Genomic DNA, 26,595 nt, shown 5'->3' on the forward strand with positions numbered 1-26,595 from the left:
GGCTTTAGCTTACTTTTTGCTATAGTATTTATAACACTACTGGCCAGTGAACTAAGAGAGATTAGAGCTGGAAGACAACTCCATTCATCGCCCTTCCTATACCAATAATTCCTGGCCAGCTAAGAACTAAAGACAGTAAGAAGGACTAGAAAGAAAGCAGACACACCAAAGATATTACGTCAAGTGATATAAGAGATGTGTTCATAAATGCAAGTTATTCCAAGGCCATACAAACAAATCAATCTTTTACTGGAGAGGCAAAGCTCTCATATGTATATTATTCAAAGATACTAAAACATGAAAGATCACGTCACCTTGTTTGCGGATACATTTAATATCCCTTACCCTTCCCAACTTTCAAAACATAATAGTATACAAAATATAAAATATCTTAAATATTTATAAAAATCACAAGAAAAAAATAGAACGTATGAAAATATTTTTATCTGAGTTCTCCCTCATCGTTGAGAGGCAGCTTAGTTTGCCTTGAGTTCGTAACTGTTGAGTGGGTAGGAGTATGCCCTGCCTAATACTATTCTGTCCCGGAGGAGCTTAAATAAAACATAGTAGTTGCAAAAGAGGATGAGAGCCATGGAAAGTGTGTGGTTCCACTTCTCTGACCGCAGCAAGGAATAGAGCTGGTAGAAGACAACACTGCCCTCGATAAGGATGAGTAGATTTAACAGCCTTAACGGACGATGAAACAGGAACTGCAAGAAGTTAAAAAAAAAAAAGTTATTTCATAGAAAGACTTTTGAGATTTTGTTAAATTCATTTTTCTAAGATCATCTCATATTTATAGGTTCTACATGCAATAACAAATAGATTTGCTTATTGAATATCAGCCAAGCTATTTCTTGCTGTAGAGAGCCAAACTTTTTCTTTTTCGCTCATGAAAAATGAATTCAGTTTTATTTCAATGCTCCTGGAATTTTTCTTAAGACTATATTGTAGCTGTATGTTTTACAAAAGTATATTTGTCTAGAACAGAGATTCAATAAAGGACCAAATGGGAAAGTTTTGCAACTCAAAAGGCAAAAAAAATAAAAATAAAAGAAGATATAATGCAGATAGTTATATTAGTATTTAAAAATGTAACCATTCAAAAATATAAAAACTATTCTTAGCTTATGGGCTGATTTAACACATAAATACCAACACCAAGCAAGTTTGGAGAAAGAAAGAAATATTAATACAGTAATTTCTTAATTTTTCCTTAAGCTGTTTACCCACCATTGCCACTGACTAAAATTTCTACACTATATACTCCTGCTGTTTGTTTATTCATTTTTTTGTGAATATTGAGAAATAGACTGCACAAAAACAAGACGAGGAAGGAAAAATGGGTAGGAATTAGACCTAGACTAAAAACAGGGCTACAATTACCATTTATCAAATTCCTCGCCCTGAAAGGCTTAATCCTACTTTTTTAATAAAAAGGTACTATGAATAGAAAGATACAGATCATAGGTTGCAAGGGAACATTGTTTAACAATTCCACTTAATCAGTCTAATCCTAAATTTAGATGAAGACAGACTATACAAATGGTAGCATGTTAGATCTAAAAGAACTGATTTCAATGGAATTCCATTTTCGGTTTTTTTGAGACAAGCCCCACTATGTGGTCCAGGATCTTAAACTCTCAATCTTCCTGATCTCAGGCGTGTACCACCACAACTGGCTTTACATGGAATTTAGATTTGAAAAGCCTGAGAATGAAGCCAAACTATCATGATGGCTCTGAAAGGTGCTCAGGTTCTCAGGGCCCTTCCTCGGGTAAAAGAAAATCTTTAATGTGGGTTTTATTACATTTTATCCAGTAATATCATATACAAAACTAGCTCAGAAATAGTACTCTAGAAGGATTCAGAAAAGTAATTTCAGATGCTAGAACAAGGTGTGTAGTTAAATGTGTCAGTAACCTGCAAAGTAAGTAAGTAGAAAGGTGAGAACAGGTTTTAAAGTCTAACAGCTATTGGTAACAGGCACATTTTAAGTGAATGTTCTCAAACTTCAATCTGCCTAAGAATTATTTCCAAATATGTAAATACTATAAATTCCTAGGTCCTTCAGAGATTCTGATTAAGCCTGAAAAAGGCTTCTGAATAAAGGTGGCCTAAGGACCACTTTGAGAAGCACTGATTTAACTATTTGACCAAAGTCAGCAGCTAGTTAACTTGCCTAATCTTTCTTCAGTAGATTCCATTTGATTGTTTGGCCATCCAACACTAACAAGGAAAATACTTATTTTTCAAGGAAAAATTCTAATAAAATATCTGGTTATTACAGGTTAAGAGGACAGCAGGGATCAGTAGAAGTCATTGACAGCCTACAGAATTCAGCCTAAAGAATTCTCCTGTGAAGAAATCAAATGCTTATGTAGTTGTAACTTGAATCCATTCCTCATCTTAAGACAACACCATGGGGAGTTGAGGAGGAGAGCTGTGGTCTCCTCATTCACAGACGTTTCACTCTCCCCATGTTCCTACCAATCCCCCACCTACCCAACCGTCCCTACCATGGTATTTGCCAAGTATCCTGTCCTGATACAAGTCCCTTTTTGAAGCCAAAAAGTTCCTTAATAATAAATACCTGCACAACCAGAAAGTCCAGGTACCCTCACAAGGACCTGGGTGGCAGAGAGGAAGAAAGGGATACAAACATCTCAAAAACAAAAAACAAAAATAAAAAAAGATCTCCAAATCTATTTTAGAATATGATCTCCATTCAAAGGTGATGCACTGCACAATATGTATTTTTAGTAAGAATTGTCCTTCTCCATACATCTTCTTTTCCCCATTCCCACTGGTGAGCCAGGTGACCTTTTTTAATAAGTAAATACTTCTGCTTCTACAGCCAGAATTTCTAGGAAACTGAAAGAACAACTAGAACATAATCTAATGGGTAAGTGCAAATGGGACACTAACTGGATTAATTATCTACTGCTTTTTCTTTTTAATTTTTAAGCCTTTTTTCTTTTGAATTCAAGTAAAGGCTAAAGTCAGGCTGGAGAACATGGCATTTGTCCAACTTCCAAAATGGAAGTTAAGCTATTTTAGAGATACTACATTATGACATATACCAAAAAATCAAACACCACTACATTATTAAATACCACTTAAAGATACACAGATCTACTGTCTTAAGGATAACAATGAACCAAACTATTACAAAATAAAATTGTAAGATGAAAAAGAAGGGGGGAGGGGGGATGAAACAGAGCAGTGAGGGGGTGAATTCAAGTATAATATATTCAATATATTGTAAGAACTTTTGTAAATGCCACAATGTACCTCTACTCAGCGTAACAATAAAAATAAAATAAGGCTAAAAAAAAAAGATGAAAAAGAAGTCTTATAATTGCCTACTTGTTTCAAGCAATACTAGATTCAAACAATTCCAATGCAACTAAAGAAACAAGCCAAGCTATTAAAACTGGAATAATGGTATATGTCTTTCAGAAGGTATTTCTACAGGACCAGGGCCACTGTTACGCATATTAATAATTATTGCATATTAATTTGCTAGTATGTGTTACACACTGCTAGAGTGGCCTCCTAACACTTATCCCTAAACTTATGTTTGAAAATAATTAAGTGGTACTTGCATAAAAGCGGGCATGGGATACGTCTGAAGGCACTGCCACGTTGTAAGGCCCCATGGCTCTATATAAACACCTGCTGTGCCGCACCAGCACCCCTTGAGGCCATATTGTATTTTGTGACCAACTAAGGAGAAAGAAATGTAATGTTAGCATATTGACAATTATAGATAAGATCATATCTGGTAAGTTCAGCTATACTTCTATTGAAGGGAATAAGCATTCAAGGCTTCATCTGCCTGAATTCTGAAAATACAGTAATTCCATGGTCAAATTGGAAGAAGTTAGAGAGGATTTGTTATGGTAATTTTATTGCTATATAGTACAGAGAGATTATAAAGTGAATAGTTAACTCATTGTTGAAGGACTTCAGAGGCTTAGGAGCATGAGCAGACAAACATTTCAATAAGGCATCTAAGGGCCAGAAAACAAAGTGTAAGCAGGTGGACTGTCATCTCTAGTGAGCAGCCATCCTAAGTGAGCAGTCTACTGGTGAAATGACAGAGAGAACAAACAAGAAGAGAAAACTGATGGCAATAAGAACAGAGGAGAAACTAACAGACTCTCAAACTAGCATGATGTATACTTAACAATTATATACCAAAAAGCTACAGATGGCCAGTTTGTTTATCACATAATTTAATTCTCACAGATGAGAGAAACTATGGTAGAGCATAGAGATACACAAGGCACTGACACATAGGCTTTTCTCTTTACCACTTTCTTGGTTTATTTTTAGAGGTTTCTCTAGGAAAAAGTTAGGGAAGAAAAAACTTCATTCTTTGCAGCACCAATGTAATGGAGTTGGGATAGGGATTGGAATCTTCAGGTTAAGCTTTAAAAAAAAAAAATCTAAGTTAATTCATCTCTTCTGATTTTGGAAAGGTTAGTTTCCTAGGGTAAGAACTGGAACAGCAGTTTAGATATGTTAAAAAAAATATATATATATATAAATATATATTCTGACACCCTGAAGCTTTCCCAGTTCAGAAAGTGTTCCACCGGCCTTGCTCACACTTACCAGCATTAAAGTGATGATACACCTCATGGCCATGTGCCATCAGTAGCCTGAAGATGTACAGTACTAGTACTGTGGATTGTATTTTCAATTTTTATTGAAATCTGTCCTTTGCCCACAGTCAGGTTTCTTTTCAGCCTGGCCCAATCTCTTTCAGTTCCTGGGCTTGAAGGCCTGTTCTAATCTGTATCAGACATCAAGGCAGATAATTGAAGGGAGAACTATGAGGGGGAGGGGGAAGGGAAGGTCACCTCAATCTGTCCCACTTAATTAGGAAAAAAAACTGGTAGGGGACGAAATTTGTAAAATATTGAAATTATAAAAGGGAGGAAGATGAAGATGGTTCGGGTCTGAGAGACAGGTATGATGATGGGCTCAGAAGTGAGAACAAAACAGTTCTAAAGTGAGCTATTTTGGAAAATAGAGACCATGCAGAGAAATAACTGATAAGGGTACATAATGAGACAACTCACAGCCAGGGACAGTTTTCATTTAACTACAGGAGAAACAGAGAAACAGCAGAGATTAGAAAGAAAAGAAAATAGAAAATAATTACAAGCAAGCAAAAATACTAGGCCAAATCTGCATGTATTAGAAGGAAAAGATGAAAAAAGCAAATTCCAGCTGTCTTAAGTGTGAGATGAGTAGCTAACAACTACTTAGGTAACGAGATGACAAATCTTAAAGTCTTATAAAAATAATTTAAAATATATCATGACTCTGAATTTGGGCAGAGTTAAAGCTGAAACAGAACTCCAAAGTATAGCTCAGGACACAAATTACACACTCTAAGGTGACTAGGCAGCTAAGAAGGGGCTGGAGAATGGTGATGGGTATGAGTTAATGCCCCTGTATTCAGTTTAGCATGATGTCAAAAACTGAACACTGTTCAAAGCCAAGAACAAGAATGACACACAAAGCAAATAAACATGATCAGCAGCATGGAAAAAAAATGTTACATGGTTTTACCCTCTAACCTACTCACATGTGCTGGGGAGCATTGCTGTAGGACCCATGTTCTAGCTTCTGCCACTTGCCCAGATGAGCAGCTGATTTATGTAGCAAATCACAGTATTTGGATGGCAGCAGTTGTGTGGTGAGCATGACAAAAGCATTGATCCACACCATAATGAGGTGCTCACATGACCAGCGCATGTCATAATACTGGGTACTCTGAAAGAGATCATAAGAGAAAGAAATGATCCATGCACTGGTGGCAAAGAGGCAGGGATGGGTGTGTGTACATATGACCTGCAGACAAATGCCACATTGAGTCAACATGCACTGGTTGTCCTGCTGTCCGTGCAGAGTCAAGAGCAGAGTCATCCAAAATCCTTCAACCTGACTTTCTAGCTGGGAGGGAGAGGCAATTATATTTTAAGTGTTTCCTTTCTAGAAGAACTGAGTGCTTCTGAAGGACTACTCCGGCTGCAGAAGTGCTTCTGAATGGGAGAAGGAAAAACACTAACATGCCCCAAAAGATTTTGGGCCCAAGTGACATCCAGACCATTTTTCTCTTCTATTGAAATAAACTGAAGTTTAGATAAAGGTTAGATAAAACCAAGGAAACATCTGATAACCCTGTTAATACCAAGCACAGTAGGCTGAATTTTATTGGAACTTTGGTTCTCTTAGGCTGATTCTACAAGTACAATGTTTATTCTCCTCAGAAACAAAAACAAAAATAAAAAATAAAATAAAAGGAAAAAGAAGAAAAAGGAAGGAAAGAAAGAAAGGGGGGGACCACCACGGGGTGCATCACATATATGGAAATACCTATCCACAAACCAGGAGCGGTATTAGTGCACTCCAGATGCAGCCGAACTCCACCATCCAGGCTGCCAAAGGGGAGACAGAGAAAAGGGGGATTAAGCAAGAAATACCCAGTTGATGTAATTTACACACAAATCCAGGGAGCATGCAAAGCAAGACAGCCACTTACCTTCACAAAACACAGGGGGAGAAACGCAACATAGTAGGCACTGAAAAGGGAGTTGAAGAGGACTTCCTTGATTCTGTGGTTGAAATCTGCTTTCAAACATTCTACTTCATTGCGAATAAGGTCTGGAGACAGCGGGCAACTATGGGTGGGGATGGGCGTGGTGTTATTAAACTGTTCTTTTAGAGACTCCAACAATAAGGAGAGGAAGTCTTTGGACTTGGCCAAGCTGCCCACAGTCGAGGCACTTTCCTCTACCGCTTGGTGCTGAACCATATAATTATAGTCTGTGAGGAGAAGATGAGCTCTACTATCTTGGTGGAAACAGCAAAGAGGGACATAAACACCGAACCTGTAAGACAAGGTGAACACAAAAATGAGACCACAGATACCTCCGAAGGACATCAATGTCAGATCCACCAGAGCAAGCATAGCTACAGCTCAAGGGGACTTGCTGATTGATGGTAAATTCTTCCACAAAAGCACTATGTATTAATTGTAGAATACAAAACTACATAAAAATCACAATGACAAAGTATAAGTTACCCAGAAATAATCTTTTTTTTTTATTATAAGGTGCACGTTTTTCCAATGTAAACTTTATAGTTACATATACTTTCTTTTATATACTTGGACCTATGCAGTATAAAATGTTGTATATCCTATTATTTTAGTTTTGTGTTCGTACTGAGTATTTTCTCATGTCAAAATATTTTTCTATAACACATTTTAAAGGTATTATAGGGTTCTTATACAGATGAGCCATAATTTAGAAATTTGTTAGAAACAGACTGCTTTCTCATTTTCCAGTAGCATAAATGACAACATGGTAAGGATTTTCCTAACACACATCTTTGTATGTATCTAGTAATTTTTATAAGGCTTGCCCTTAACCTCAATATCATCCCCTTCTTAGGGAGGGGCTCCCTGCCTCCATATTGTATCACTCACCCATCCCATTCCCAAAGACATTTCTAGTTCCCCTTTCTGCTTATTTTTCTCATAGATTTTACTACTCTACGTGTATATTAGGTTTTTGATATGGGGGTGGTATTTTTTTTCTTGGTCTATCTTCCCTTTATTACAATTTAAGCTCCATGAAGCAGATTCCAGTTGCTTAATTCATTGGTACTTGGAATAGTGGCTGAAACAGATGAAGCTCTCAACAGATACTTGATGAATTAATGAAAACAATTCTGCAGTACATAAATTTCTAGAAGCAAAATTACTTGGTTAAAGAGCTGAATATTTCTGAGACTTCTTATAACTTGTTTTTTGGTCCTAGGGATTAAACCTTGCATATGTTAAATTATACTCTGAACTACACCCCAGGACCCTTAATAACTTGTCATAGTTACTCCAAATGTTGTTAGGTCCTTAAACATTTTTTAAACACTTCCCCAGGTCCTCATTAAGTAATTTCTGCATGTCACCTAGGTATTGTAAATAAAATGGTCACCTCACCAACATAAATTCAGGTATGAAAAACAGAGGAAAAAAAAAGATATGTTAGTCATTCATTCTAAACAAATGACACTTGTTCAGAGTTTTCTACAGACAAAGAAAGAATGAGCTTCTTATTAATTAAGAGGAAGGTTAGTGGTAGCTCAGGATCCACTGTGAATGTGCCGTTGGGAGGATGGCAGGGCTCTACCCTGGTAGATGTATCAGGTAGAAAAACTCACACAGCAAATTATGATTGCTAGAGAAGTTTGCAAGAAGTTCAATGCTGTTGAAACACAAGCTGAATGTGCAGGGATGGGGTGGAGTAGTAGGCTGCAGTGGTAGATTGCAATGATGGGCTCAATTCTTGTGGTCTTCCCCAGTCACTGCACAGTCCTCATTACATAAGTAAGGTTGACCTCCCCTATCTGCATACTGTGCTCAATGATATGACTTGTGTTTGGGCTGGAAGCATGATTCAAGTAGAAGAGCTCCTGCCTAGCAAGCACAAGGTTCTGAATTCAAGCCCCAGTACCATCCAAAAACAAAATAAAAAAAAAGTAACTTGACTTGATGTGGTCAATGAGATTCAGCAGACATCAATCAGAAGTGCCATCAGAAGCTTGAAATGGGCTTGTAAAATGATGTCTGCTCTTTTGATGCCCTGCCATGTGATTCCACGCAGGCTAGAATGCTAAGGATGAGAGCCATGGGAACAAACCTGACTTGTTCCAGCTCTGATGGATGGAACAGGCAGGCAGTCTAGGTAGGTAGCTGAACCCAGTTAATTGTCAAGAGACCCTGCTCAGGAGGATCAGTTTGAGGGCAGGCTAAGCAAAAAGTTAGTGAGACCCCCCCCCCATCTCAACAAACAAGTCAGGCATGGTAGGGCCCACCTGTAACCCCACTTATGCAGGATCACAGTCTGAGGCTGATCCCAGGCAAAATGGTACCCTATCCAAAACATAACTAAAGCTAAAAAAGGGCTGTGGGCATGTGGCCCAAGTAGCAGAGCACCTGCCTAGCGAGTGTAAAGCCCCAAGTTGAAACCCCAACACAAAAAAAAAAATTAATAACATGACTAAATTTCTCATTTTGTAATCATTCTAGTTACAATGAAAAATGGAATGAAGAGGAGCAAGAACAGATAACCACATGACCAGATGGAGTTTTAGACTATAATGTAGAAATTATGGAAAGCAGTGGCCAAATTCAAGATAGGTTTAGGAGCCACAACTGCTAGACTACAGACTAATTTAGAGAGGCTATCTGAGAATTGAAGGAAAAACAAAGGGGGTGGGTGGGGGGAGAGAGAGAGAGAGAGAGAGAGAGAGAGAGAGACGGTTGGAGAGACATAAAACAGTAGTTTTTTTTTTTTTTTTTTTTTAAACCTATGGATGAACAGGAAAAGAAAGATGTGGATGGGGATATGGCTCAAGTAGTAGAGTCCCTGACTCTATCATGCACAGTACCACCAAAAAAAAAAGTTTTTATTGGCTGGGGGCAGTGACTCACATCTGCAATCCTGGCTAGAGAGGCAGAGATTAGGAGGGTCTTGGGTGGAGACCAGCACAGGGAAAGTATTAGTGAGACTCTCATCCTAACAAACAAGCCAGGCTGGGATCTGAGGCTGGCACCAAGTAAAAATACAAGACCCTATCTGAAAAATAACTAAAGCTAAAGAAGGCTGGAGATGTGGCTCAAATGGTAAAGATCCTGCCTAGCAAACAAGAGTTCAAACCCCAGTACTACCAAAAAAAAAAAGAGAGAAAGATGTGATTATTTCCATAACCTAGTTTTAAAAATACCTTTAATTTTTAAAGTTTACATAAATGGTAAATACATTTAAACCTAAAATTTGTTTAAATTACACGCTTATTTCATTGTTTTGTGGGGTATGGAAACCTCTAAGGATAAAGTTTGGTAGCCATTTTGATGATAGCAATCCTCTTAAATAAAAGATGTTTACTTGATGAACAGAGCTAATTAAAACATTCTCTGCTGTAAGACAGTCATACTTCTGTTTTCCCAGGACAGTCCTGGTTTACTGCCTGTTCTCAACTACCTTAGTTTGAAAACAAATTATATGGTAAACACACTCAATGGTTTTCCAGTTTTCTGAACTCGTAGTTCAAAATTGAAGAATTTCATTTTCCCCATGCTCATCATATCATTTGCATGACCCAAATAACTTTAAAATGTAAAACTGGAGTACTCACGGGTAGCCAAGGAAGAGGAGATTGAGGACTGAATGGCTTCGAAAGAGATTGACCAGAGTCCAACAAAGCACCCATCCACACAAAGTAAGTAGCACCAAGCGCGCTGATATCAGAACCATGTAGTGAAACATAGATGCTGCACCCGCTTTAGTGGCCTGGAAATTTGGAAGCACCAAAAGGAACATTTTATAAACAATCTTATTCAAAAGCATCGTGACTCAAGTAAAGACTTAGTAGGTTTAGTGAAAGCAAAACTGTGCCTAAAAAATTGAAAAAGGCTAGGAGTGGTGGTACATGCCTGTAATCCCAGCACTCAGAAGGTTAACATAGGGGGATCCTCAGTTCAAGGTCTGCCTGGGCTATATAGCAAGACCTTGTCTAAAACAACTAGAAAGTTAAGAGGAAAGGAAAGATGGATGGACTTGCCCTACCCCCTATCTTCCTAATGTATGAAAATTCAGACTTCTCCATGCAGATATCCTCCTTAAATCCTATACTCCTCATATAGACCTCTTTAAGTTTTTATGATTATCATTTAATATGTTTACAATATGGCTTCTCAAAGTATGGCCCATGCACCAGACATGGCCATGCACCATGGCTGCTTATTGGACATATAACTTCCTAACAACTTTCCTGCCCAGAAGTAGGGAACAAAATTTTAAGTCAAAGAGTCTATATTTTAACAACTTCCTAAGCGATATATGTAATAAAGATGGAAAGCCATTAATTTATCTGTTTTACTTCCCACCAGGTTGCAGGGACCTCAAAAGCAGCAACAGTATTTGAATCCTCATCCCTAAACTGTTTGCTGAGTTAATGTTTAATAAATTACTGAAGTTTCACAAAATAGTCACATCTTTCTTAACAGATTCCTGCATAAACAGGTTCCTTTTTAACTTTTATACACATGGAAATAATACATATTCTCTCTCATAGCTGTTCAAATAACCTCTTTAATCCCAAATCTTTAAAACTGACTACATACAGTAATAAAACATATTTGTGAAAATGTGAAGCTTTGAGCTGGGTGCCAGTAGTTCATAGCTAGCTGGGAAGCTGAGATCAGGAGGATAAGACATTTGAGGTCAGCTGGGACAAATAGTTCATGAGTTCCCATCTCCAACATAACCAGAGCAAAATGGACTAGAGGTGGCTCAAGAAATAAAGCACCTGCTTTGTAAGCACGAAGTCCTCAGTTCAAAACCTAGTCCCACCAAAAAATAAATAAAACAAAAAAACCTTGAAGTTTTGAAATGCCACTTTTTTCCAACATGAAGTAGGAAGGACAGAATGAGCAAAATGCAGAAGAAATGATACCTCTCTATAATGTCTACCAACAGCAAGCACTATTAGAAGTCAGAAGGGGGGTAAAAATGATCTGAAGTCACCAGTACATGAGAGATAAGGAGCTTCTGAAGTCCCTCCTATTACACCCACTTCTCAGTTTACAGACCATACTACACAGCACATATATTTGTAATATATACAATACGGTAACGCTCAAGCTGATGAACTGCAGGTAAGATGGTGGTTGTACAAAATTACAGGGAGATCTGGTTGCAGTAGCACATGCCTGAAGTCTCAGATACTTGGGAGGCTGAGGCAGGAGGATCACTCAAACTCAGAAGTTCGAGGTCACCCTAGGCAACATAGCTAACACCTCCACCTCAAAAAAAGAGAGAAGAACATTAGCTGGACTTAAAAAATTCCTATTGCCTATTGACATCATAGCTGTCCTAGCATTCATGTGTTTGTGGTAATGCTGGTATAAACAGACTGACAGCACTTTTAGCTGTATAAAAGTATAGGACACATAATTTTGCACAGTGCATAATACTTATTAATGACAATAAACAACTATGGAGCTGGCTTATATATTTATTCTATTTACCACACTTTCTATGATAGATATATACTCCTACTTATAAAAACACCTTGCTGTAAAACAGTATACTATGTTATTCCAGCAGCGTCCCTTCCTCATAACACCTTGTTTTTACAGCATCTCTAGATTACATCAAGCCAAGTGGAGTGATTTATGTAAGCCAATCAAGTTTGTGTAAGTATACCTGATGATGTTCACACGATGAGGAAACTGCCTAGCAACACACTTCTCAGCCTTTATCCTGTCATTAAATGACACAACAGTGAGTGTGTAGATATACATAATATATAGTTATTTAAAAATGTGAAGTAGCAGTTAAATGAATGCTGCAATGATTGTTTAAGCCTGAAGTTGTAGAGAAGCCTCAAGCTGTTCTTAGCCACAGTAGGGTAAATGGTTCTGTATCACTCCCTTGACACATTTCTTATAAAGATATACCTCACAGGGAAGTGATTCAAGCCACTGGAGTTACCCCCCTGCTTCCATTCTCAAAAGCTCAGGTTATAGGCTGGGGGGTTGGGAGGGATGGGGAGGAGTATGGCTTAAGTGGCAGGGCACCTATTTAGCAAGCTTGAGGTCCTGAGTTCAAACTCCAGAATTGCCAAAATAAAGTTTAAGACTAAAAATAAAAAAAGATGTTTCTGCCCAGTGTAACCAGAGCAGGAGAGCTTAGATTTAGTCATTAATTTTGCCTTATCTCTGAACCCAAGCTTTTAGCCACTGTGTTGTATATGACAGACCCAATGCCAGGTCCTGGGGTGAAAGAGGTAATCAAGAGAAACAAGACTTTTTCTTTATGAAACTGCCCAAACAAGAAAAACAAATATTAAATTTAAAGCTCAAAGATTATTTTTACAAGTGTAGTAAGTGCTACAGGAATAGCATAAGCTACTAAGACATAGAGACCCTAACCTAGGGAAGGCTTCCTTTAGAAAGTGCTATTTAAGTTGAGACCTAAGAAATAAGCAATCACTAGCCAAGTAAGGGGTAGAAAGCCATTCATGACACTAGGTGTTTTGTTTTGTTTTTGGGCACAAAATGAGTGCCTACTATATACCATTCACTCATTTTTTCAAAAAAATTTATTTTGGCAGTATTGGGATTTGAACTCAGGGCCTCATGCTTGCTAGGCAGGCGCTCATGACACTATGGCAAGTGAAAAGTGCACAGAATTATTCCCAAATACATTCATACAGACATATGTATCTATATGTGTGTGTATATGTGTGCATGTGTGGTGTGTATGTAGGTACAAACTTTTTTTGTGTGATTTTTGTGATACTTGGGTTTGAACTTAGGGCCTCAGGCTTGCTAGGCAAATGCTCTACCACTTGAGCCATGCCCTCAGCCCAAAGGAAGTTTGTCATCAGATATAGACAAAACTTTTATAGGCATATAAAGATTAGAAAGAAATATACCAAAATGTGGTTCTCAATAACAGGACTGTAATTTTTTAACTTTTTGCTTTATGCTATAATGTTCTGATTTTTTTAAATTAAAATAATACCATTTTTCTGTTTAGAAAAATAATCTTTTGTGTATATGTATTTGTTTTTTGAGAAAGGATCTCTCTATGTAGCCCAGGCTGCTCTGAACTTGAGATCCTCCTGCCTCAACCTCCCAAGTGCTAGGATTCAGCCATGACCACCACACCCAGCCACCAGAGACACAATTTTTTAAAGAAAGTTGCTTCAAGTTGGTGAAAGAACTGAACTTATTTTTAGTCTTATGGAACAGGTAAAGAAGTAGTGTCCAGGTGCTAGTAGCTCAGGCCTGTAACCCTAGCTACTTGAGAGGCAGAGATTAGGAGGACTGAGGTCAGAAGTCAGTGAGGGTAAATAGTTTGAGAGAGCCTATTTCAAAAATACCCAACACAAAAAAGGACAGACAGAGTGATTCAAGTGGTAAAGCACCTGCCTAGCAAGCATGAGGCCCTAAGTTCCAGTCTCCAGTACCACAAAAGAAAGAGAGAGAGAGAGAAAAGAGAGAGGGAAGGAGAAAGAAAAACAGAAAGAAAGGGGAGGGGAGGGAAGAAGATAGCTCTATTTAAATTTAGCTTAAGGTTTTTGGCTTCTATGCCATCTGGCCAGAGCCCATTGCTTTTCTCTCCTATGTTTTCTTTCTATGTTCAATAAAACTTTGTTTAAAAAAAAAAAAACTTAACTTACACATTCTATTCCCTCCATACTCTTCAACTAAGGCTGTAAAAAGCTGCTAAACTATTATTAGATGTTTAGTAAAAAAGAAGCAATAAAGTGCTTCAAGTTCTAGCCTTTGTAGCAACAAGGTAGAAACCCCAGTCACAAAGGGTTTACATACAAACAAGACATAATCAAATTGACAAATGCAAGTACCATTTCTAAATAAGTGAAGAGATGAAACAAAATCATTGTATTTTAATACATATAAATGAAAGACTACGGAGTTCCTCTAAAGAAAGTTCTTTCTCAATATATCCAAAAGTAAGCATCTACTATCATCATCTCAATAATGGATAAAAGGTTATAGACAGCCTTTCCTACTGTGAGAAAAAAACAATCCTACTACCATTACTTTTCACTTAACTTCAAATAGCTTTCAGATCATGACTTAATATCTTCAATTACTTTGTGCTTGCAGAAATCCACAGTCTGAAAATTAAAGCTTACACACATAAAGACTTTTGTGTATGTTCTAGAAGAAAAAAGTTGACTCTCAGTTTTTTGTGGTGGCACCAACTATTATTCATTTAAAATTTCACACTGAAATGTTAAGTTCCAGTATTAAAATTATTAGCTGTTTTAGCTAAGTTAACTGCTTTTTTATAATGACTTACAGGTCACAAAATAACAAAAATCTTATGAAACCCTCACTAGGGTTTACAAATATATGAAAAATTATATCAATGACTAACTCTATCGATAACTTTTAATTTAAAAAAGATCACTTAACATTCCAATTCTTTCCACCTCTGCCCACTTAGGTACTAATCTTCAGATTAATCCTATGTAAATTTTAACATTACCTTTATAAAATTCAAAGTCTTAATCAACTCAAATGTTTCTTGTCAGCAAATTTCACAAATGGTTACAAACCATTTCAAGTGAATGTTAACTGAATGACTTAGATTCAACTGTATGTGTATATGTGTACAGATAATTCTTCAGACTAATAGTTACCTGAAACTCATCCTGTTTTGTTTTGTGGTATTGGGGCTTGAACCAGGGCCTATACCTTGAGCCACTCCACCAGCTTTTTTTTGTGATGGGTTTTTTTGAGATAGGGTCTTGTGGACTATTTGCCTGAACTGGCTTTAAACCATGATCTTCCTGATCTTTGCCTCCAGAGTAGCTAGGGTTACAGGCATGAGTCACTGATGCCTGGCTGCATCCTCTTTTTTAACACAACTATTAAATGTAAAGGTTGTACTAAAAAAATCCAGGAGTTGAAAATAAGAAATCAGATTTCTCATAGCTCTCTTGAGTAATTTTACATTTGAATTTTAAATATATTACAGGAATATATTTAAAGTACTGGTACAACTCAGAAAGGAGTAAGGAAATTAATTTACAGTTGTATTCAAATTACATTTGGACATTTCATGTTTTCAGTCTGAATCCATTCTAGTAGCTAAATCTAGTTACAAGTGATAGAATAGTGAATGAACTGTTATACCTCTGAGATGAGGGCCCATACAAGCCTTCTTGCAAGCATCACTGTGATGAATGCTGCCAGGTGATAATCAATGAGATGAAAGTTCTATAAGAGAAACAAAGAACTGCATCAGAAAGAAATACCATGTGTATCCATCTAGTTGGAACTCCTACACAGACAAGAGATTTGTCTCCTGAAAGATTTTCCTGTACCTATGGACATAGCACAATGAAACCTCTTTGTACAATTACATATGCTAATAAAAAATAATAATTACAATTAAATAAAAAATCTTTCTTAGATCACCTTACCCTTACAGGTAACAGGTACTTGAGAGATCCTGAGCAGACTGCCTATCTTCTACTTCTTTCATGCAAATTACTTTAACTTTTCAAACACTATTTTAAACTATCTGGAATACATTCATCTCCTTTTTTTTTTTTTTAAACTTTACTATGGTAAAAGGAAAGATTACAGCCTGGATTTAACAAGTAATAAGCTGCAGAATTAGATAAGAATAATCCATGTAGGGCTGGAGGTGTGACTCAAGTAGTAGAGTGCCTACCTAGCAAGAACAAACTCCAGTACCACTAAAAAAAAAAAAAAAAACATCTAAAGTGGCAGCATTGGGGTTTTTTAACTCATGGTCTCGTACCCGCTAGGCAGATGCTCCTACCGCTCGAGCCACTCTGCCAGCCAAAACTGCCGTGTTTATAATGTGCCCAATTTAAGAGATCAGTTGTGTTTCTTGGTTTTTGGAAGTTACTGTTGGTGGTCTCTTTACTCAAACTTAATATTAAACTAATTGAATACCTACCAAACTCTACTATTTGGTACATCAAATAAATACATCCAATCTTTCTAAATTGATTTAGAAATATGTCTTATAGGGCTGGGGCCATGGCTCAATTGGTAGAGTACCTGCCAAACAAGCACAAAGTCCTGAATTCAAAGTCCAGAACCACACAAAAAAATGGTTGAAAAAAAAAAACTGAGAGAAACATATCTTACATTTGATCTCCTCTCCTGTAAAATAACAGTGCTATCCAGATGCCATCCACAGTTTCTTCTAGTTATAAGTCTGTATATATTAACTATGATGATCAGCAAAATGAAATCTCTAGTAACAATATCCTAGGAACCAACAAAATTGGGATACTTTTTTTACGGGGGGAGGACAGGGATACATTTTCATTTTGATGGCCAAAAGACCTGCAGGGTTCTATTAATTCATTCAAAAAGGAAAAGGTGAATTTCTCATTTGACTCAGTAAATATGTACCTAACATTCAGAATATGCCAGAGGTAGTCTTCTCGATACTGAGGATACAGTGCTAAAGAGGCTGACCAAGGTTCCTGCTCCCCTAGATCTTACATTCTATCATGGTGTGAGAGGGAAAGGAAATGGCAGAGACTACTGGTTTGTCCTACCACCAGAACAGAATTTAACTGGGCACTAATGCCAAGCTAACTGAAGTTCATTTCCCAGCCTTCCCATTTATAGACGACATTCTCTGTATGACGATTACCCTGGCCCTCCTAAGTAATTGGATGATACCTACAGTACGTTTTTATTACCTCAGCAGACAGCTAGTTTCCATTTCAATTTATTTTTGTAACAGAACACAATTCTATTCAGGTAAACAATGCACCCAGCTAAAGGACTGTATTTTCTACCTACCTTACAGTTAGAAATGGATATGGAAATGATAGAAGCCTGTCCATAAGTTTTCTTTATATTTCCCTAATTTTTTCCCCCTTTCTGGTTGACAAAGATAAACCACCTCCACCCAGAGAAAACATGTTAAAAGACATCAATCTCTACCAACCTTGATCTCCAGACTGACCACATGGAAGAACTCCTGACAACCAGGTCAACTGCCTTGGACTGCTAAGTTAGAAACACTACACAACTTTGGTGTATTTGTTACAGAAGCTACTGCCACCCTAATTCAGTCATTAAGATAAAGTTGTTGTAAGACATTCAAATTTGCAAAGAAAAAAAAAAAAAAAAGGTAAAGTTGATGCTGGCCATAGTAGTACGTCTGTAATCCAAACACTACGGAGGCAGGGGGATATGTGAGCTACATAATGAGACTCTGTCTCAAAAGAAAGATAAAGTTGCTGGAACTTAATCATACATTAGTTAACAACAAGTTTAACATGGTCTAAAGAAAGCTAAGTATCAAAACCTTTCTGAGATGTTATGAATTACTTAAATGTTTTCTGACTTTTCATTTGTATTTTAGCAAAACCATCATGAAGCTTTATTTCTGAAATTAATCTGAAGTTTGATAGAAAAAAAATACTCTTTGGGGGGAGAGGGAGTGGGCAGAGTGGGTGGTAAGGAAGGGGGTGGGGGCAGGGGGGAGAAATGACCCAAGCCTTGTATGCACACATGAATAATAAAAAAAAAAAAATTAAAAAAAAAAACACACTGTTAGAAGAAAATTATTAAGAAAAATACTTTCTCGTGTGCTGGCGGAGTGGCTGAAGCAATAAAAGCGCCTGCCTAGCACATGTGAGGCTCTGAGTTCAAAGCCCAGTGCTGCCAGGAAAAAAAAAAAAAAAGAATTTCTACCACAAGATTTTCCAGCTGGTTTCTTGCCCACTGACATGAAGAACTTAAGGGCCTATGAAGACTTACCAGTGAAGTACAAGATGCAGGATGATTATAAGGATACCACCACACAGTTTTATAGATGTTGATGTATTGAATGAACAGAGCAACCAACAGGTAGATGAAAAAAAGAAACTCAAAGAGCAGGCTCCCATCCACAGGCAAGTCAGGAATTTGGCAATGACGAACAGGACCTGGAGTGATTAAGGCTGTGATAGGTGGGACTGGAAGACCAAAAGCGCTACCATTCCTGAAAGAAAAAACTATGGTTAACTCAGTGACAGACTTTGGTTTCACATAGCACAGAGGAGCTCTGCTGCCTCCTCCACCTATCCCTAACTGTTGGCCTTTGAAAGCCAGGATCCTCTTTCCTTGTTTTCTTCCTCTACACATTGTCTCAGTGATCTAAGATGCAGCCATGGCTTCCATTATCACCTGTGTACCAAAGACTAAAACTTCTCTCCACAGAGTTCACTGCTGAGTTTTAGACTCATATTATCCAACTGCCTGTCTACTGGACTTCTGTGTTTTTCCTCCAACTGTCCTGACTCTAGTTCATAGCCTACTCTGCTAGCTGCCCAAATCAGAAACCTAGGCTAGGACTTTTTTCCTATCTCTCCATATCCAATCACTCTCAAAAGACTTAAGATCCCACTTTATGAAACTTTCTCTAAACTGTACCTTCTCAATACAGTGTCTTGGTTTAAGCATTTACCAATTTTCACTTCAATTACTGCAGTGATCCTCTAAAATTTGAGTCACTTTCACCAAACCCTCCAATATGCCTTCAGAGATATTCAGAAATTCTGATAGTGTTATTCTTTTACTTAAAAGCCTTTAAAATGTCTCTCTGTTGCCAAGGGGGTAATACCAAAATTTCATTACATCTTATGAGACCCTCTGCCTAAAACAGTAGCCGTATCACCGCTATGATACCCATGCTGTTTGCTGTCTGGAAATACATGTTATTCTTTTCTGCACTCTATTCCTTTTACACGTAACGCCCTCTGTAATTACCTCCCTTAACTTTTCACATAAGATAGCTACTGATAAAAATCCTTCCAGCATTTTTTAACTCCTTTTATTTTTAAGGGGCTAAGGAGGCTACCACAAGGGTAAGTGCTTGTCTAGTATGTGAGAGGCCCTTGCTTTGGGGATGGGGGGGGGGGGGAGATGCTCAAATATATCTTCTGTGAAGCTTACTCTGACTTTCTCTAACAAAACTAAAGCATTCCCCTTAAATTATGCCTTTATTACTACACTTTTTATATTGTTACATAATTTTTTTGTACAAATGTATGTCATGTCTTGGTTACCCGAACAGACTACTGTTTTTAGTTCTTTGCAAATATATGCCTTTAGGTTGTTAGCAGACCAACACAGTCACGAAAAAAAAAAGAGAGATCTCTTAAAACACAAATAAAAATAGAGATTTTAATCCCTACCTTCTTTCTTCAAAGCTCATTTATAGGCTCAGAAATAGCTCAGCTATCAGAAGTGATACGATAGGGTTAGGGAATAAAATTTCCTATCAATAATATATCTGGGAATAGTTACAGAGATCTAAGGATCTACTGTTGTTTACACAACAAAGAAGAGAGGCTTTATTTTGATACTTTCAAAGAAGAGTCAAGAAAAGAACAATATTAGCGTTACCTTTCTACTCTAAAATTTCCAAATATAAAATTCTATCATTGGTATGTGGCATTTACAGTACTTTTAGCAAATTCATGGGAATATGAACTTTGCTCATTCAAATAGTTAAGAATACTATGGCTTGGATGCAGAGGATTAATGTCAGCAGCCAACCTATTCCCTCACTCCAGTTAGTCATAAGATATTGAGATTAAAAATTCTGATAAAATATTGTAAGATTAGGAGCCTCTAATCTAAATAAACTAAAAATTCCTATTCCCCTACAATAAAAAGCAAGGGGGAAGCATGCTAAGCATATCATGATTTAAGGGTTAAAAAGACTATAAAAATTATCCCAAGAAAAGCAGAATAATATGCTTCTACCATTAATGAGGTCAATAAAATGGTGGTCTTCATAAAAGATATTCAAAACAAAGTACAAATGATCTATACTTGTAACACCCTATACAGCTTTGGCTTTTAAAATTAAAGCCAGAAGACAAAAGAGACAAAAGTCAAATAAAGTGATCCAGAGCATCAACGAGGATAAAAGGGAAGATTGTTTTGTGTGTGTGTGTGTGTGTGTGTGTGTGAGTGAGTGAGTGTGTGTGTGTGTGTGTGTGTGTGTGTGTGTGTGTGTGTCTGTGTGTGTGGCTCTGGGGTTTGAACTCAGAGTCTCAAGCTTGCTAGGCAGGTGCTCTACCAGTTGAACCACTCCACCAGTCCTTTTTTGTTTTGGGTATTTTTGAGATAGGTCTTGTAAACTATTTGCCCAGAACTGGCTTCAAACCATGATCCTTCTGATCTTTGCCTCCTGAATAGCTAGGATTACAAATGTGAGCCACCAGTGCTCAGTACAACTATTTTTACATAAAGAGAATCTATAAGATTAAGACATCTCCATCTAATCTATAAAGAATCAAAGTTCTTAGAAATAATTTAATTAAATAAACAGATAATCCATACATTAATCAAAATACCACATTGAACTCTATATACGTACAATTATTACGTACTAGTCAAAAATAAAATGCATTTTTAAAAATTGAAATAAAATAAACTTGACCAATACATCTCAGAAAATTAGTTACATAGGTATTATTTAGGAACAATAAAAACATTATTCCTGATCTGGGGATGTAGCTCAGTAGTAGGGCACTTGCCTGCCATGTGCAAGGTCCTGGGTTTAATACACAGCACTGAAAAAAAAATCCTTTTCTCTAATATGACATAAAAATATATTCAAGATTGTATTCAAGATATACTTAATTCCAACAGTAACAAGAGGTGACAACATATAAAGCACTGCCTACCACCAGGAAAGTTCATTAGACTCAACATCCAAGGTTTTTATCAGAGTTTGGCCACACAGGCACCCTCTCCCTAGCAATACCAAAATTCCAGACTCCCAAGAGAATGCAGGTGTTCAGCATAACTGTCCTTACAAGGATATCCTTGTAAGCAGGCTTATAAGGCTTATATCTGGAAATGTGACTGGTAAACAGTTCCCTTCACAGATATAAAACTTTCCCTAAATGATAAGAATGGCTCACTGTGCCTAAACTGCATAAGCAGTGGTTTATACTGAACACCTGTTTGTCTTTGCATATAAAATGTAAAATCTGGGTGCAAGCCAGGCACTGGTGGCTCATGTCTGTAATCCTAACAACACAGAAGGCAGAGATCAGGAGGATCTCTGTTCGAAGCCAGCCCAGCCAAAGAGTTCATGAGATTTTACCTTAAAAATACTTAACATAAAAAAAGGACTGGTGGAGAGGCTTAACTGGTCGAGCACCTGCCTATCAAGCATGAGGTCCTGAGTTCAAACCCCATTACTGCCAAAATAAACAAATAAATAAAACTTGAATGCAAGAAAGAATTAACACAGTCAGGCACCAGTGGCTCATGCTTATAATCCCAGCTACTTGGGAGGCTGAGATCAGGAGGATTTTGGTTCAAGGCCAGCCTATGCAAATGGTTTATAAGACCCCCCCACCTTCAAATAACCAGAGCAAAAATGGGTTGGAGGTATGGTTCAAGGGGTAGAGCACCTGCTTTGCAAGCACAAGCCTTGTGTTCCACCAAAAAAAGGAGTTAAAATATCAGGCCTGAGACTAGCCTTTACAGTGAACAGCACCATTTAAGTAAAAATAAAATCTAGGATAAAGCAAAGAAGAATCAAAGAAATAAAGAGGAAATGGAAAGGACAGGGAAAGCAGTGGTCATTTGGACAGGCTAGGTGATACTATTAACAAAGTCTATGCAAGAACTAACAAAGAAAAAAAGACTCCATCTTTTTCAAATAAGAATCACTAGGAATTCTCCAAGAAACTCAGAAATACACAGTACATCCTTTTTTTTTTTTAAAGAACACTCATCTAAACACATGTTGCGAAGAACAAATTCCTACTCCCCAAAGGTTAAAAGTGCAATAGGGAACTATGGATTTCAATCTTGATTGTATCACCAAACTAGCTCTTTGACATTCTTGAGTTTAACTTCACCAAAGTTAAACTCAGAGAAGTTAAACTCAGACCAAAAACGTTTACCAAACAGTCAAATGCTCCCTTCTCAGCTAAGCTATGTCTTGCAAAATCAAATATGTCATCTAAATTTATACCATACTTAATGCAATTCTATTTCTCTTTGATACTCTACAGATATTCCAAAGTGATTTCTCATCTGGACACTTTCTTTGAATGCATCCTTCCTAAAGCTATATTCTAAGGCACCTACCACTGTCTTATCTGTATTTTTAATAACTCTTCCCTAGGTCTTATTTAACAACCTATTCCAGTTGCCTTATTCCCATCAAAAAAACAAATACAGAAATAGAAACTTTTTTTTTCCCCTTGAGACAAGGTCAAACTATGTAGCCCTAGACTGATCTTGAATGCACTACGAAGCCCAGACTGGCCCCAAACTCTCTATACTCCTGCTGCCACCTACCAAGTGTTGGGATTACAGGTACATACCACCATGCCTGGCTTAGAAACTTCTTTTTTCAAAATAACCTCATGGTACACATAGTCTCAATAACCTTCCAAACTGTAAACAGCTCTTTTCTCTTACTGTTGAAAAATACATTCTTCTACCCCTATCCACCTCAAATTAATTGTTGGAGAAATATATGTCAAAGGAGGACCGAGGGTGAACAGGAAATCAAAACAACCCTGGTTGGGATGTTGAAAGCCAATAAAGAAGAGCTATCAAGAAGGCAGAGAAAATACAGGACCATGGCTAAACTCAGTCAAAAGTAGAGATATTTTTCTAATGTTCCTAGTTCTTCCTAGTACACTATTTGCAGACTTCAAGTAGAAGCAGAACCGTCTAGGGATGAGGCTTCATGTAACTTTTGGCTCTTTTTCAATAGCAGAACATTTCATTTTCCTTTTCCCTAAAGATATTTTTTATGGTATTCCAGTATTTAAAACACTGTAACAAACTAATCTAATGAAGAGAGGACTTGGAAACCTGAACCCTGGACTACCAGGACTTCTGGTTGCTTTTCCCTTCTAAGCCTCCAGGAGGAGCCTAAAAGCACAGTAATCTAGAGGAATCCTCAAAGCAAAGTAAAGGAGAATGAACAAAAACCTGCTGGAGTTAATAGGAAGGCAAAGCTAGAATTTTTTTTCCTAGAGAGGATCCTAGCTAGGTACAGCTATGATTTTCTATCACAATTTGAAAGTGATAGATTAGAATAAATTCAGTCATCGTGACTAAAATTAAGACGTACTTCAAATAGTAAACAACTTTCACCTCAAAACCCATGTTAGATAGAATCTTTCTTAAAAAGCATTTTCACAAATTTTATTTTTCTTTACTTTTAAAAATACAAAACAATACATGTTATATGTAGAAATCTGGGCAAATTCAGTGAAGTTTTAAAGTTACTATTTCATTTATTTTCAATATCCTACTAAGAAGCAAACAAACAAACAAAAAGCAAATAGTATCACCACTTTTAAAATGAGAAAACCCAAAGAACAGCCAAGTAAAAATAATACTCTATTAAAAAAAACTAGTTACTCTGAACACACATACATAAAATTTCGATTGGAAATCAGTGTAAAATGAGAATCAGAAATTGGGAAAATCTCTTCAAACCAGAATTTCAGTGAAAGCCCCACTGAAATGAGATCAGAACTAATTGAAGACTGGGTAGAACTTGGGTTGTAAAGTCAGAAAGAAGGAGATCAGACCAGAAAGAGAAAAGTACACAAATATATCAAGACAACCTGAAAGCCAGGTGTGATACTGATTGCTACCTCTGAAAATTAAAACCAAGGCAAAAGAAAAACTAATTAAGGGAGGAAGCAGAAATATGTTGGCAAAAATTATCTTGACCAAACATGATACCAAGTAAACACTTTTCTGCCCTGCTACATGACCAAGCCTCCTGATCATATAAGTTACCCTGGATAAAATTAGAACAATTCATCCTGGGCTGGGGGGTATAGCTCAGTAGTTTAGCATGCATGAGGCCCTGGAGTCAATACCAAACCACCCCTCCCCAAAGAAAATTTTGAAAATTAGAAAAAGTAAACTTCCATTAAAAAAATTTGGGGGACTGGCGGAGTAGCTCAAGCACTAAGAGCACCTGCCTAGCAAGCACAAGGCTCTGAGTTCAATCCCAGTGTCCCCCCCCCCCCAGTCCCCCAAAAAAGGTGATGACTAGAATTTGGATTATCAGCTACTAAGTCAGAACTGGAACTGCTTTCACTTTGTGGACCTCCTATATCATATCTTTCTACCTCCAAAGTATTCTGAAAGACTAAGTCTTCAGTCTTTTAGGACAGGACGTCAACCTCAGTGTCAAGAATAAAGTCTGATAAGCAAGTATCTGAATATAAAGATGACTTTTATGTTAGTCATAGGACATTACAAGTTATGAATAGCTTTATTTCTTCTTTACCTGTTTCTCAATCCTGTTCCATTGCCACAGCCCCCACCAACCAAAGTCTGTAAAGAAGGTAAAGCTGAACGACTTAGCTGCTGCCGGCTAGGGCCTCTCCTTCCACCGGGCATGTCCAGGAACCAGTCTGCTTCCAGTGCCACCTGTAGTTGCAACCCAGGTTAATGGTTGCCAACCTACTTCAACCCTGAACAATAAAAAAAGAAAGAAAGAAAGAAAGAAATATCAGTTAACTATTTTTAAAGTACACAATGTGACAGACAAACAACCAGAAAAACTGAGGGAGCAAATCTTGTAAAACCAGATTTTTAAACAAATGCTCCCAGTGTCTATTACCTACTTTATTTAAATAAAAGGACTACTCAGACTCTTAATGGGTCGTAAGCCTCTAAATTCTGATGTAAACTGTGCTCAGTATTAGGTAAGTCACAATTTGTCTTTTGTTGTCTTGTATTATATATGAAACATACTACAATCAGGTGGAAGTTTACAAGAAACACAACACACAGTTTGAGTTCAGTGTAATACAGAAGGCCCCTCACTGTCCAAAATGTTAGGTTTTTTTATCAAGGGATCTGGAGTCTGATATGTATCACATCTGACCTTGACTGAGTCATTTAACCTCTGAGTTTCTTTCTTCATCAAGAAAAAAAAAATCCCCTGTTCTACAGAGGTTTTTTTGTCAGGACTGTTCAAGAAGGATGAAAGGGCACTAGTAGAACTTTTAACCCTTTAAAAGTAAAACTGTTCTGCATGTTACGGTGAAAATACCAAAAGAAACTGAAGTGGATGCCCACTTCAGAAAAAACTTGTGTAAAATAATTTAGAAATTATTGAAATTGCAAGATTAAAGACATATCAACAGATAAAGATCCTCATTGCAAAAAAGCTGTTTTTCCTCAATTTTGCCAACAATCATGGTTCCGCCAATATGGATACCAAATGTCTCCTAAACAATACAACGAAAAACTGAAAAGTCACACGCTGGAAAAACATTGATTTTCAAAAAGTTACTGCAGACTGATCCGATGTTCCCTATTCTTCAGCTTCGGGTGCAAATTAACAAACGCCAGGTGAGACAATGCATTCAAACTCAATTAACCAGCAAAGGGGAAAGAAAAGTGAGGGGCAAACACCAGGACGGAGAGTGAGCAAGGGTGAGGAAGGTGGATGGGGAAACACAAACTTCCATAGCCCGGCCCCCGCTGTGCACCCCGATGACCCGAAGCCGGTCGGGGATGATTGGACGACTTGGCCCTAGGTAATACTCACGCATGGAGGAGGCCCGGCCGGTGGGGCGGGGTCCCTAGGAGGAAGCGGAGGCTTTTCAGAACAGACCCCAAGCAAGAGAACGCCCTCCCGGCCTGAAAGCGCTCCAGACTAGCTGCCTGTCCGCAAGCCGTGCCCGCCTGGAGAGTCAAGTGAAGGTGGTCCAGTCTTTAGGCTACCAGAACCAGACCTTGAGTCAGTGCCAGAGGCAGAGCTAAAGCTGGAACCAGAGTCCGGCCCCGTCAGCACTCATCCTCAGCCTCCATTACCCCGGAGCTGAGCAGACGTGGCAGCGCACTGCGATGACGTCAGCGCCGCGCCGGAGCGGCCCCGGAAATGGACTGGCAGCCTGGCTAGCCGGGTAGTCTTGCTCCACCTCCTTACCCTCCGACCCCTACCCCCACCGCCACCCACG

The 26,595-nt window shown here is 37.8% G+C and overlaps 1 protein-coding gene across 1 annotated transcript; it reads right to left on the minus strand.

Moving 5' to 3' along the window:
• Positions 1-315: 315 nt before the first annotated feature.
• On the minus strand, positions 316-26,499 carry Tmem39a (transmembrane protein 39A). Its single transcript, XM_020176529.2, has 9 exons — positions 26,184-26,499; positions 24,912-25,098; positions 18,389-18,611; positions 15,764-15,847; positions 10,222-10,376; positions 6,563-6,911; positions 5,606-5,793; positions 3,609-3,729; positions 316-710 (listed from the first exon to the last, which is right to left on the minus strand). The coding sequence occupies exons 2-9, from the start codon at positions 25,022-25,024 to the stop codon at positions 477-479; spliced, it is 1,467 nt and encodes a 488-aa protein (XP_020032118.1). The 5' UTR covers positions 25,025-25,098; positions 26,184-26,499; the 3' UTR covers positions 316-476.
• Positions 26,500-26,595: the final 96 nt, after the last annotated feature.

Source organism: Castor canadensis, chromosome 5, assembly GCF_047511655.1.
Source record: "Castor canadensis chromosome 5, mCasCan1.hap1v2, whole genome shotgun sequence".
In the NCBI taxonomy this organism is placed as follows: Eukaryota; Metazoa; Chordata; class Mammalia; order Rodentia; family Castoridae; genus Castor; species Castor canadensis.